This window comes from Salmo salar, chromosome 16 (assembly GCF_965601325.2).
Source record: "Salmo salar chromosome 16, fSalSal1, whole genome shotgun sequence".
Classification (NCBI taxonomy): Eukaryota; Metazoa; Chordata; class Actinopteri; order Salmoniformes; family Salmonidae; genus Salmo; species Salmo salar.
The window spans coordinates 96,126,611-96,140,432 of record NC_138306.1 but is presented as its reverse complement, the minus strand read 5'-3'; the positions used below and the strand labels follow the sequence as shown (position 1 = coordinate 96,140,432).

Here is a 13,822-nt window from a genome sequence, read left to right as displayed (position 1 = left end):
GAGCTGATTCAGAGTCAGTTTTGTGCAGGACAGCCCGTCCGCCAAGCCAACAGTATCCGGGCGGTGACAACACAAACAAAATGGCGACCAACATTTATTAACAGAGGAAATCTTTTGTTTTTCTTCATCGGGTAACACAGTATGTACAATGTTTATTCTGACACCGTTACACTTCATTTGACACCGCTAATGTTAGCTAACAATGTCTATAAGTTTATGTCCAGGACACGGTTCGTTGTCAGTTACTGTTAGCTGAGGAAAGCTGAAGTCTGTTCTCTGAAATCCTTATCTAACCCGGCTGGGTGTTGATCATGTGCTGACAGTGCTGTTAATAAAGCTCATCCACACATAACTAGTGAGTTATTTTAACCTCGGAGCTCAGCCAGAGACTGAAGTCAACTAGTTAACTAGCCAAGTAAACAAATAGTTAGAAAGGTCAGCTGTTTTAACTCTAATTTGACCAATTCAAAACATATTTTTTTTAAGAAATTGAAGGCAGAAAAAGTCCATTAGTTATTTACAGGAACCTTGCGATATTCTCTCTCTACTTTCTTATTTTATTTGTTTAACATGGCTAACAGGTTGGTTAACTCAGAATCAATATTTGTTTGTCTGTCTTCAGGAGAGAGATCTAACTGCCATCCTGGAAGTCACCCATCGTCCTGTCCCTCTGTCATTCGACTGGACTGTTGTGAAAACTTCCTGTACCATCATGTCTACTGCCGCAGTAGCAGACAGAGGTAAGTAGTTATCACCTGTATCATTTCACAGACTGTTGTTTACATCCTCTCAGCCAATCACACAAAGCGATGCTGAGACCTGATAACTCTTCCAGTCAATACAATGAGAGAGAGAGAGAGAACATTCCAGATTGTCTGCTACGTTCCAGGTTCCGTCCGTCCAGTCAGGGGCCCCGGCGACGGCATGGAGACAGACGAGCCCCCAGTCGCTAAGGAGATCGGTGTCGTGGATACGCCTCTGTCTTCGGTGCCGCTACTTAAAGTAGCTAGTCCCAAACAAAGTCCCAAGACGACGCACCCTTCCCCCGCCAGCCTCCAGCACAGCCCCCACTCCACCCCCCAGCAGAGCCCCAGAGCCAGTCCCAGAGACATCGCGTCTGCCCCTCAGCTCCCCGGGGTGCTCCACCTGGGGAAGGTTCCCCGGGAGGCCTGCGTAGTGGTGGAGGCGGTGAGGATCGTTGTTCCCCGTGCCGCCATCAGCCGGAGTGGGGGTCATGTGGGTCCGGCTGAGGAGAAAGGAGAGGCCTGGGCTGGGCAGCAGATGGACGAACGACCCCCGTCTCCCTCCCTTCCTCTGGAGGACCTGAGAGGAGCCATGGAGAAGCTGCAGAACTCAGAGAGAAGACTGCTACAGGACAAGGAGGGACTCCTCAACCAGCTTCATGTACAGACTGAGGTGGGTAAATGAGTTAACGTAAAGGCCCAGTGCCATCAAAAACGTCAAATTACTGTGTTTTTATATATATTTCCACACTGAGTTTGGAGTACTACTGTGAAAATGATGATAAGGCCCTTTTAGTGTAAGAGCTATTTGAAATTTCAGCCTGTTTTGGTGGGGTTGAGGTTTGGCCTGCCTGGTGACCGAACAATCATTTAATAGACCAATAAGAAAGAGAGTTCCAAACCTCTCTGCCAATAACAGCTAGTTTTCCGTTTTCCCTTCCTTATTCTGACCACTCCCAGACAGTCCTAACTAAATTCTTGCTTGAGAAATTACTCTATTTCTGTTTCTTTAAAACCATTTTTAATTGAAGACATTCACGGTAAGGACCTTAATCGTTTCCCAGAAATGATAAAAAAAAAACGTCTGCATCTGGGCCTTTAACACTTTTAACCACAATATTTGGAATTGTTCAGCGACTGTTGGAGTTAATCTGAATCCTGAGTTTTGCAGCACTTGCCTTTGTCCCGATGAAATAAGGATAGTACTTCTGTTTTAACAATCTGTCGGCACATGAAACACAGTACTTCGGTCCGTATTTAAACCAACTCAACATCTGTATTCTCCTATAGGTGAACAGAGAGTTGAAGAAGCTGCTGGTAGCCTCTGTAGGAGACGACCTGCAGTACCACTTTGAGCGTCTGGCCAGAGAGAAGAACCAGATGATCTTAGAGAACGAGGCTCTGGGTCGCAGCCTGGCCTCCACGGCAGAACAGCTGGAACGCATGTCCATACAATGTGACGTCTGGAGGACCAAGTTCCTGGCGTCCAGGTGCGCGTGTGTGTGTGTGTGTGTGTGTGTGTGTGTAGTGTGTGTAGTGTGTGTGTGTGTGTGTGTGTGTAGTGTGTGTGTGTGTGTGTGTGTGTGTGTGTGTGTGTGTAGTGTGTGTGTGTGTGTGTGTGTGTGTGTGTGTGTGTGTGTAGTGTGTGTAGTGTGTGTGTGTGTGTGTGTGTGTGTGTGTGTGTGTGTGTGTGTAGTGTGTGTGTGTGTGTGTGTGTGTGTGTGTGTGTGTGTGTGTGTGTAGTGTGTGTGTGTGTGCGTGTGTAGTGTGTGTGTGTGTGTGTGTATTGACTGACTGTTTTGTGTGTGTGCGTGTGTGTGTAGTGTGTGTGTGTGTGTGTGTGTATTGACTGACTGTTTTGTGTGTGTGTGTGTGCGTGTGTGTGTAGTGTGTGTGTGTGTGTGTGTGTGTGTGTATTGACTGACTGTGTAGTGTGTGTTGTGTGTGTGTGTGTGTGTGTAGTGTATGTGTGTGTGTGTGTGTGCGTGTGTGTGTAGTGTGTGTGTGTGTGTGTGTGTTGACTGACTGTTTTGTGTGTGTGGTATCTCTTCAAGAGTGATGGCGGAGGAGCTGACCAATGCCAGGGTTTCTCTCCAGCACCAGACCAGAGAGGCTCAGAGCGTCATCACAGACCTGCTGAGTGAGAGAGACGAGTTCTCCAGAGACATGATGTTAACCCACAGGTACGACACTGATATATGAACCTGGTGCTCAGTTAAAACACTCAGACGTGATGTTAACTAACCCACAGGTACAGTAGGACTTCTGTGCTTCACATAGGAACATAAAGTTGCTGAGATACACACTTTCATTACCAGCGATACAGATGATGTGTTTGTGTTTTCTCTCTCCCAGGTCTCTGGAGCAGCTGCTGGTCTCTCTCCAGTGGGGTCGACAGCAGACCTACTACCCAAGTGCCCAGCCACTCAGCACGGGAGAACTTGCCCTAGCCAATCACAAGCTGGCAGAAGCCATCAACTCCCGCCTGCTGGGTAAGGTAGGGCCTGTAGGGAGCAGCAGCGGAGCCGGGCTGAGGAAAGGAAGACAGGCCTCAGAGCTCCCTATCACCTCACACACGCCTGCTGAGAAGATGGCTGAGAAGGTAGGAAGTGGAGTCGGACCTCCAGCAGGACACTCACACTGACCTCTACCCAGAAACCACCACCTCACTCTTTCTGTCTTTCTCTCCTTCTTCCCATCTCTCTCTCTCTCTCTCTCTCTCCCCCCACACTCCCTTCTCAGGTGTTGAAGATCCTGGACCCTATTTCCTGTTCAGACAACGAGGAAAAAACCTCCCCCCTCTCTATCTCTGACTCCTCGGCCTTCCTGACCACTAAGAAGAGCATCGGCCGGTTCCACCCTTACACTCGCTATGAGAACATCACCTTCAACTGCTGTGAGCGCTGCAGCGGAGACATCCTGGTACTCTAGTGGATCAGAGGGCAGGGGTCATGACCTTTTAACCTGGACAGGTCAACGGAGGCCGCTGTGAGGAACACCGGTCGGCTCTCTCTCTCTCTCTCCGTCGAACCGTCTGGTTTCACAGCGGCCTCAGAACGGGACTTGACCGGAAGTACGGCAGAACAACCGCTGGTTTTAATTGGCTGATCTCTCAGTCCATCACCGTCTCATAACCCTTAGAACCTCCCACTGCATTGTGGGCTTCAGAACGTGAGCAGAGCAAGTGATTTAAACGAGGAAGTGAGTTCGGAAAATCTGAAAGTACTCATCTTAGAATCATTTGGGCTTCCCAAAAATAATATGGTCAAAGTTATATAACACGCGTCAAAGCCATTCCACGGACGGCAGAGTGTCTGTGGGTCTCTGATCATTCCCTGGACTTGACTGATGAATTAAGGTCACTAATTAGTAAGGAACTGCCCTCACCTGGTCGTCTAGGTTACTAATTAGTAAGGAACTGCCCTCACCTGGTTGTCTAGGTTACTAATTAGTAAGGAACTCCCCTCACCTGGTCGTCTAGGTTACTAATTAGTAAGGAACTGCCCTCACCTGGTTGTCTAGGTTACTAATTAGTAAGGAACTCCCCTCACCTGGTCGTCTAGGTTACTAATTAGTAAGGAACTGTCCTCACCTGGTTGTCTAGGTTACTAATTAGTAAGGAACTGCCCTCACCTGGTTGTCTAGGTTACTAATTAGTAAGGAACTGTCCTCACCTGGTTGTCTAGGTTACTAATTAGTAAGGAACTGTCCTCACCTGGTCGTCTAGGTTACTAATTAGTAAGGAACTGTCCTCACCTGGTTGTCTAGGTTACTAATTAGTAAGGAACTGCCCTCACCTGGTTGTCTAGGTTACTAATTAGTAAGGAACTGCCCTCACCTGGTTGTCTAGGTTACTAATTAGTAAGGAACTCCCCTCACCTGGTTGTCTAGGTTACTAATTAGTAAGGAACTGCCCTCACCTGGTTGTCTAGGTTACTAATTAGTAAGGAACTCCCCTCACCTGGTTGTCTAGGTTACTAATTAGTAAGGAACTCCCTTCACCTGGTTGTCTAGGTTACTAATTAGTAAGGAACTGTCCTCACCTGGTTGTCTAGGTTACTAATTAGTAAGGAACTCCCTTCACCTGGTTGTCTAGGTTACTAATTAGTAAGGAACTGCCCTCACCTGGTCGTCTAGGTTACTAATTAGTAAGGAACTGTCCTCACCTGGTCGTCTAGGTTACTAATTAGTAAGGAACTGTCCTCACCTGGTTGTCTAGGTTACTAATTAGTAAGGAACTGTCCTCACCTGGTCGTCTAGGTTACTAATTAGTAAGGAACTGTCCTCACCTGGTTGTCTAGGTTACTAATTAGTAAGGAACTGCCCTCACCTGGTTGTCTAGGTTACTAATTAGTAAGGAACTGTCCTCACCTGGTTGTCTAGGTTACTAATTAGTAAGGAACTGTCCTCACCTGGTCGTCTAGGTTACTAATTAGTAAGGAACTGTCCTCACCTGGTTGTCTAGGTTACTAATTAGTAAGGAACTGCCCTCACCTGGTTGTCTAGGTTACTAATTAGTAAGGAACTGTCCTCACCTGGTTGTCTAGGTTACTAATTAGTAAGGAACTGTCCTCACCTGGTCGTCTAGGTTACTAATTAGTAAGGAACTGTCCTCACCTGGTTGTCTAGGTTACTAATTAGTAAGGAACTGCCCTCACCTGGTTGTCTAGGTTACTAATTAGTAAGGAACTGCCCTCACCTGGTTGTCTAGGTTACTAATTAGTAAGGAACTCCCCTCACCTGGTTGTCTAGGTTACTAATTAGTAAGGAACTGCCCTCACCTGGTTGTCTAGGTTACTAATTAGTAAGGAACTCCCCTCACCTGGTTGTCTAGGTTACTAATTAGTAAGGAACTCCCTTCACCTGGTTGTCTAGGTTACTAATTAGTAAGGAACTGTCCTCACCTGGTTGTCTAGGTTACTAATTAGTAAGGAACTCCCTTCACCTGGTTGTCTAGGTTACTAATTAGTAAGGAACTGCCCTCACCTGGTCGTCTAGGTTACTAATTAGTAAGGAACTGTCCTCACCTGGTCGTCTAGGTTACTAATTAGTAAGGAACTGTCCTCACCTGGTTGTCTAGGTTACTAATTAGTAAGGAACTGTCCTCACCTGGTCGTCTAGGTTACTAATTAGTAAGGAACTGTCCTCACCTGGTTGTCTAGGTTACTAATTAGTAAGGAACTGCCCTCACCTGGTTGTCTAGGTTACTAATTAGTAAGGAACTGTCCTCACCTGGTTGTCTAGGTTACTAATTAGTAAGGAACTGTCCTCACCTGGTTGTCTAGGTTACTAATTAGTAAGGAACTCCTCTCACCTGGTTGTCTAGGTTACTAATTAGTAAGGAACTGCCCTCACCTGGTTGTCTAGGTTACTAATTAGTAAGGAACTCCCCTCACCTGGTTGTCTAGGTTACTAATTAGTAAGGAACTCCCTTCACCTGGTTGTCTAGGTTACTAATTAGTAAGGAACTGTCCTCACCTGGTTGTCTAGGTTACTAATTAGTAAGGAACTCCCTTCACCTGGTTGTCTAGGTTACTAATTAGTAAGGAACTGCCCTCACCTGGTCGTCTAGGTTACTAATTAGTAAGGAACTGTCCTCACCTGGTCGTCTAGGTTACTAATTAGTAAGGAACTGTCCTCACCTGGTTGTCTAGGTTACTAATTAGTAAGGAACTGTCCTCACCTGGTCGTCTAGGTTACTAATTAGTAAGGAACTGTCCTCACCTGGTTGTCTAGGTTACTAATTAGTAAGGAACTGTCCTCACCTGGTTGTCTAGGTTACTAATTAGTAAGGAACTGTCCTCACCTGGTTGTCTAGGTTACTAATTAGTAAGGAACTGTCCTCACCTGGTTGTCTAGGTTACTAATTAGTAAGGAACTCCCCTCACCTGGTTGTCTAGGTTACTAATTAGTAAGGAACTGTCCTCACCTGGTTGTCTAGGTTACTAATTAGTAAGGAACTCCTCTCACCTGGTTGTCTAGGTTACTAATTAGTAAGGAACTCCCCTCACCTGGTTGTCTAGGTTACTAATTAGTAAGGAACTCCCCTCACCTGGTTGTCTAGGTCACTAATTAGTAAGGGACTCCCCTCACCTGGTTGTCTAGGTTACTAATTAGTAAGGAACTCCCCTCACCTGGTTGTCTAGGTCACTAATTAGTAAGGGACTCCCCTCACCTGGTTGTCTAGGTTACTAATTAGTAAGGAACTGCCCTCACCTGGTTGTCTTGGTTACTAATTAGTAAGGAACTGCTCTCACCTGGTTGTCTAGGTTACTAATTAGTAAGGAACTCCCCTCACCTGGTTGTCTAGGTTACTAATTAGTAAGGAACTCCCCTCACCTGGTTGTTTAACTCTTTGAGAGAGGTTACACCAGACCTGACATTAGACGGTCATTCATAAGGGAGGGAGATGAGGAAAGGAAACATTGTAAGACCGTTGGGACTAGCTTTTAGCTAACCACTAGGCTACCTGCTGGTTACTGGCCCAACGCTCTAACCACTAGGCTACCTGCTGGTTACTGGCCCAACGCTCTAACCACTAGGCTACCTGCTGGTTACTGGCCCAACGCTCTAACCACTAGGCTACCTGCTGGTTACTGGCCCAACGCTCTAACCACTAGGCTACCTGCTGGTTACTGGCCCAACGCTCTAACCACTAGGCTACCTGCTGGTTACTGGCCCAACGCTCTAACCACTAGGCTACCTGCTGGTTACTGGCCCAACGCTCTAACCACTAGGCTACCTGCTGGTTACTGGCCCAACGCTCTAACCACTAGGCTACCTGCTGGTTACTGGCCCAACGCTCTAACCACTAGGCTACCTGCTGGTTACTGGCCCAACGCTCTAACCACTAGGCTACCTGCTGGTTACTGGCCCAACGCTCTAACCACTAGGCTACCTGCTGTTTACTGGCCCAACGCTCTAACCACTAGGCTACCTGCTGGTTACTGGCCCAACGCTCTAACCACTAGGCTACCTGCTGGTTACTGGCCCAACGCTCTAACCACTAGGCTACCTGCTGGTTACTGGCCCAACGCTCTAACCACTAGGCTACCTGCTGGTTACTGGCCCAACGCTCTAACCACTAGGCTACCTGCTGGTTACTGGCCCAACGCTCTAACCACTAGGCTACCTGCTGTTTACTGGCCCAACGCTCTAACCACTAGGCTACCTGCTGGTTACTGGCCCAACGCTCTAACCACTAGGCTACCTGCTGGTTACTGGCCCAACGCTCTAACCACTAGGCTACCTGCTGGTTACTGGCCCAACGCTCTAACCACTAGGCTACCTGCTGGTTACTGGCCCAACGCTCTAACCACTAGGCTACCTGCTGGTTACTGGCCCAACGCTCTAACCACTAGGCTACCTGCTGGTTACTGGCCCAACGCTCTAACCACTAGGCTACCTGTCACCTCTACACTCTAACCACTAGGCTACCTGCTGGTTACTGGCCCAACGCTCTAACCACTAGGCTACCTGCTGGTTACTGGCCCAACGCTCTAACCACTAGGCTACCTGCTGGTTACTGGCCCAACGCTCTAACCACTAGGCTACCTGCTGGTTACTGGCCCAACGCTCTAACCACTAGGCTACCTGCTGGTTACTGGCCCAACGCTCTAACCACTAGGCTACCTGCTGGTTACTGGCCCAACGCTCTCTAACCACTAGGCTACCTGCTGGTTACTGGCCCAACGCTCTAACCACTAGGCTACCTGCTGGTTACTGGCCCAACGCTCTAACCACTAGGCTACCTGCTGGTTACTGGCCCAACGCTCTAACCACTAGGCTACCTGTCACCTCTACACTCTAACCACCAGGCTACCTGTCACCTCTACACTCTAACCACTAGGCTACCTGCCTCTACACTCTAACCACCAGGCTACCTGTCACCTCTACACTCTAACCACTAGGCTACCCGCCTCCCCAGCAGTATGATTGATTCAGCATCAGGTTTTTATTCTGAGTGTTATATTTATTGAATTGATCTGATGATAATCTCTGTATTATCTCTAAGGTCCCTCAGACGAGCAGTGAATTTCAAACACAGATTCAACCGCAAAGACCAGGGAGGTTTTCCAATGACTTGCAAAGAAGGGCCACCTATTGGTAGATGGGTCAAAATTGAATATCCCTTTGAGCATGGTGAAGGTGTTAATTACACTTTGGATGGTGTATCAATACACCCAGTCACTACAAAGATACAGACGTCCTTCCTAACTCAGTTGCCGGAGAGGAAGGAAACTGCTCAGGGATTTCACCATGAGGCCAATGGTGACTTTAAAACAGTTACAGAGTTGAATGGCTGTGATAGGAGAAAACTGAGGATGGATTAACAACATTGTAGTTACTCCACAATACTAACCTAAATGACAGAGGGAAAAGAAGGAAGTCTGTACAGAATAACAAATATTCCAAAACATACATCCTGTTTGCAACAAGGCACTAAAGTAATACTGCAAAAAATGTGGCAAAAAATGTACTTTTTGTCCTGAATACAAAGTGTTATGTTTAAGGCAAATCCAATGCAACACATTACTGAGTACCACTCTCCATATTTTCAAGCATAGTGGTGGCTGCATCATGTTATGGGTATGCTTGTCATCGTTAAGGACTGGGGAGTTTTTCAGGATAAAAAATAAACGGACTGGAGCCAAGCACAGGCAAAATCCTAGAGGAAAACCTGGTTCAGTCTGCTTTCCACCAGACACTGGGAGATTAATTCACCTTTCATCAGGACAATAACCTAAAACACAAGGCCAAATCTACACTGGAGTTACTTACCAAGAAGACAGTGAATGTTCCTGAGTGGTCTAGTTACAGTTTTGACTTAAATCGACTTCAGAATCTATAGAAAGACTTAGAAATGGTTGTCTAGCAACGATCAACAACCAATTTGACAGAGCTTGAATGATTTTGAAAAGAATAACGGGCAAATGTTGCACAATCCAGGCGTAGAAAGATCTTAAGAGACTTACTCGGAAAGACTCGCAGCTTTAGTCGCTGCCAAAGATGCTTCTACAAAGTATTGACCAAACATGTTTTCACTTTGTCATTATGGGGTATTGTGTGTAGATGGGTGAGAATTATTCAAATTGGTTGTTGATCCCATTGCTAAACAGCCATTTTTAGGTCTTTCTGTAGATGTTCAAGTAGAGTTTAAGTTTAAACTATCTAGGCCACTCAGTAACATCCACTGTCTTGGCCACAACTCGTAAGTGTAGATTTTGACCTTGTGTTTTAGGTGTGAATACATTTTAGATATTTTAGCTATTTCATTTTCAACACATTTGCTAAAATTTCTAAACACATTTTCACTGTCATTATGGAGCATTGTGTGTAGATGGGTGAGAGAAAAATATATAAATTGAATCCGTTTTGAATTCAGGTCAAAGGGTATGAATACTGTCCTTTCAGAAGGCATTGTCCCAATTTAGAGACTGAAAACATTTAACTTTTAAAGAAAACGTGTAATTAGATTAAAGAAAATAAGATTAATGTATTTTTTTTTTGTGCAACGGTTTGTTGTTGACCATTTTTCTCTTTGTAAAGATTTTTTCTAAATTCTTTCATGTCAGAGACCAGAATTAATTTGTTAAATCTATTTACTGTTTAGTGAGAATCTGTCCATCATAACGCTTGAATACAGGATGAATGGAAGTTAAACTGGAGTAAATGGTTTTTAACTTAAAACTAGACAATATAATGACATTAACATTTTTGTGGTTAAATATAAATATAACATTAAAATATCCGGCGACAGCTCTGGTGGACATTCCTGCAGTCAGCATGCCCACTGCACACTCCCTCAGGCCACTTTTAATAAAATGTGCAGTTTTGTCACACAGCTCAATGGCCACAGATGTCTCAAGTTTTGAGGGAGAGTGCAGTTGGCACGCTGACTGCAGGAATGTCCACCCGGAGCTGTTGCCAAAGTGGCCTTTTATTGTCCCCCAGCACGAGGTGCACCTGTGTAACGACCATGCTGTTTATTCAGCTTCTTGATATGCCACACCTGTCAGGTGGATGGATCATCTTGACAAATAAGAAATGCTCACTAACAGGGATGTAAACAAATTTGTGCAAAGATTTGAGAGAAATGATCCTTTTGTACATGTGGAAAATGTTCTCTAGTTATTTCAGCTCATAAAACATGGGACAAACACTTCACGTTGCGTTTATATGTATTTTTTCAGTTGTACATTGACACGAAGTATCAATACGCCAAAGATTCCTTAACAATCAACAGTCTCATTGAGTTGCTTATCAAAATGTTTAATGTTCAAGGCATTTAGAAGTGCTTTTTCATCAGTTCATCTCTGAATCCATTAACACAACATGGTGAAACGGAAGCACATTCAGAGGAGAAATGTCTGGTTGCTCTTCCTCTCCTCATTTCTTCCCGCTCTTGGCTGTACTGTTCCGATCCTCCATCTTGCTTTTTAGTGAGGTCCGTAGCCTGGTGGTGGTCTGCGTGTTCTGCCTGTCCTCTGAATCCCCTGTCGGTCCTGCTTCCTTACTGACTGTTACCCTGTCTCTGCTACTGAATACACTGTCCTTATGTCTCCTCTCCTCCGTACTATCTCTGTCCCTGTCTCCTCTGTCCCTGCTACTGAATACACTGTCCTTATGTCTGCTAGTGGATCCTCTCTCTCTGACCACAACATTCATCTGTCTCTGTCTCCACTCCTCCATACTATCTCTGTCTCCTCTGTCCCCAGTCCTGATTGCTCTGTCTCCTTCTCTGTCCCCAGTCCTGATTGATCTATCACTGTCTCGTTCTCTGTCCCTGTCTCCTCTGTCCCCAGTCCTGATTGATCTGTCTCTGTCTCTGTCCCTGTCTCCTCTGTCCCCAGTCCTGATTGATCCATCACTGTCCCCACTCTTCAATACACTGTCTCTCCTACTAAATGACCTCTCTCTGTCCCCACTTCTGAATGTTCTATCACAGTCTCTGTCCCCAGCCCTGAACCCCGTGTCTCCTCTGGTTCTGCCACTAAAAAACCTCCTGTCCTTATCTGATCCTCTGTCTCTGTCCTGCTGGGGTTTCTCCTGGTAGAATCCATCATGTTTCCTCTTGGGTACGTGCTCCAGGGCCTCTTCCCACCTCCCTCGCTCCTTCAGCGTCAGCAGAATGCGTACCATCTGATCCAGGGTCAGGTTCTTGGCCCCCGTCTCCCATTGGAGGAAGTCATCCAGCGGCAGACGTGCCGTGTTCAGCTTCAGACGCTTGGCGTTGGCCAAGGAGAGCCCTGATTGGATGGAGCGGTCCACCATGGAGCCCACGATGTAGACCTTAGAGTTGTCGAAGGTACGGAGGACGTTAGGGGAGTCAGCCGTCAGGTAGACCAGGTCGTCCCGGGGGAACAGGTCCACGTGACGTCGCTCCGTGGAGGTGACGAGGAGACGCTCCCAGGCCTCGGCGCCGTACCGTTTAACCAGCTCCCTGCGGTAGCCGCCGTCCGGCTGCAAGTTACAGAAGTGCAGGTGGAAGGGGTCCGCAGCTCGTCTGTTCCACCCCTCCACTTCCATCAGCTGGGACACAGTGTTTTCCACCTCCCGACGGGTCATCTGCTGTTCGTAGGACATATCAAACACCAGTGGCTGTCCGAACACCATGGCCTGGGCCGACCTCCAGCCCAGCAGCTTATCCAGGGAACGACCCCAAAACTGGAGCAGAAAGGTGTTCCTCAGTTCCCCCTCCTCTTCTCCTCCTCCTCTCAGACCACCAGGCCTGATCCTGTTGTCCTCCTGAATCCTCTCACTCCTCTCTGCCTTCTTCTTCTCCTGCTTCTGCTTGTGGCTTTTCTTGTGGCCCTCCTTGACGGCTAAGTATTTCAGGTACTTCTTCTTGGAGGATTTGGTTTGTAGCTCCGCCAGGATGCCCAGCTCTTCGTCAGTCATGGTCTCTGGCACCAGCTTCCCGGCATGACGCCACATCACTACCAGCTCTCTGGTGGCCTCCAGTGGTGAGATCTCCTCCTGCCCTGTTACACCTCCAGCAGCACAATCACCACCTCCCTCCTCACCTCCCAGTTTCTCCTCCTCCTCCTCCTCCACCCCTGGGACCTGCAACCTCATCACAGACTTCCATATGTCCAGGTCCAGTTTCTCTTCAGTCTGATCTGCTTTAGACTGAGGGAGGGGTACATCTTTTCTTAGCGTGGCCCCAGTATAGAGAGGCCGGCGTGGGGTTGCAGAATGGTGGGGTGGGAGAAGGCTGGTGATCGGTAGATGTTTATTTGCGACAGTAGATACCAGCGGGAGACGCCGCCGCAACTCGTTCAAAAGCGGTGTGGTGAGAAACCTCATCATTTCAATGGTTTGATGATACATATATATGGAGTCAAGATGTTGACACTCACGGCGTTTATATTAAAGTCCCAGAACTGGCCATGAGGAGAGGAGGAAATACCGTTCGACGTGCAGACAAGTTAGGAAGCGTTTGTTGTTCCGTAATCACGAAAAATAAATTATACAAACTGTAATTAAGGTCCACTCTCAACAAGGACAGAATGGATCATATCATCCAGGTAGTATTCCACTGAATGTCTTACATTTGTGTCAGTCTGAATTCAATTTTACATCCGTGCTTATCGAAAAATGTCGAAAGGTCACGTTGAAAACGTGTGCAACGCCATTATGGAGTCGTGCTGATGCAAGTGCAAAACTTATTTGTTCCGGGATTAATGTTCTGGGCATAACAATTTGTACGGAAGACCGTCTCACGTTTCACCAATCATACAAAAATATGTTATTTTCCTACGTCAATACATAGTAAACAACGTTAAATGCAAGAGAGAATTTAGAACCGGAAATGACCCTAAACTACCAACTGAGTTTAAAGTTCACCTGAGTCCTACTCAGTGGTTCGTATATACACTAGATGACTATTAGGGGGCGCTGTGTTGAAGCCACCGTGCCTCCATCTTGGCACTCCCCCACCGTTGTAAAACATTTTATTATTATTATTATTATTATTTTAAAATTTAAAATTTTATTAACAGTAACATTTAAAACATAAACATAACAGTCAGAGGTATTCCACAAAGAAATTATTAAAAAAATAATAATAATAAAAC

At 46.5% G+C, this 13,822-nt stretch overlaps 2 protein-coding genes across 5 annotated transcripts; one reads left to right on the top strand and one right to left on the bottom strand.

Moving 5' to 3' along the window:
- Window positions 1-35: 35 nt before the first annotated feature.
- On the top strand, window positions 36-10,910 carry LOC145861164 (golgin-45-like). Of its 4 annotated transcripts, none has more exons than XR_014381029.1 (8): window positions 36-139; window positions 623-740; window positions 890-1,416; window positions 2,034-2,233; window positions 2,798-2,926; window positions 3,099-3,345; window positions 3,486-4,511; window positions 4,758-10,910. XR_014381029.1 is itself a non-coding variant. In XM_082963206.1 (7 exons), the coding sequence occupies exons 2-7, from the start codon at window positions 713-715 to the stop codon at window positions 8,775-8,777; spliced, it is 1,041 nt and encodes a 346-aa protein (XP_082819332.1). In that variant the 5' UTR covers window positions 36-139; window positions 623-712; the 3' UTR covers window positions 8,778-10,910. The 4 variants fall into 4 exon arrangements, 2 of the variants coding, with proteins under 2 accessions (XP_082819332.1, XP_082819331.1); XR_014381028.1 differs by having other exon boundaries at window positions 3,486-6,602; window positions 6,644-10,910; XM_082963206.1 differs by lacking the exon at window positions 3,486-4,511 and having other exon boundaries at window positions 3,099-3,235; window positions 8,758-10,910.
- On the bottom strand, window positions 10,902-13,395 carry LOC145861163 (tRNA methyltransferase 10 homolog C). Its single transcript, XM_082963204.1, has one exon. It carries the CDS (start codon window positions 13,074-13,076, stop codon window positions 11,133-11,135), a length of 1,944 nt encoding a protein of 647 aa, XP_082819330.1. The 5' UTR covers window positions 13,077-13,395; the 3' UTR covers window positions 10,902-11,132.
- Window positions 13,396-13,822: the final 427 nt, after the last annotated feature.

Coding starts and splice junctions, on each gene's coding strand:
- LOC145861164 (XM_082963205.1), top strand. CDS start 713: ATGTCTACTGCCGCAGTAGCAGACAGAG. Junction 1,417..2,033: donor AGCTTCATGTACAGACTGAG/GTGGGTAAATGA, acceptor ATTCTCCTATAG/GTGAACAGAGAGTTGAAGAA. Junction 3,346..3,485: donor CTGAGAAGATGGCTGAGAAG/GTAGGAAGTGGA, acceptor CTCCCTTCTCAG/GTGTTGAAGATCCTGGACCC.
- LOC145861163 (XM_082963204.1), bottom strand. CDS start 13,076: ATGTATCATCAAACCATTGAAATGATGAGGTTTCTCACCACACCGCTT.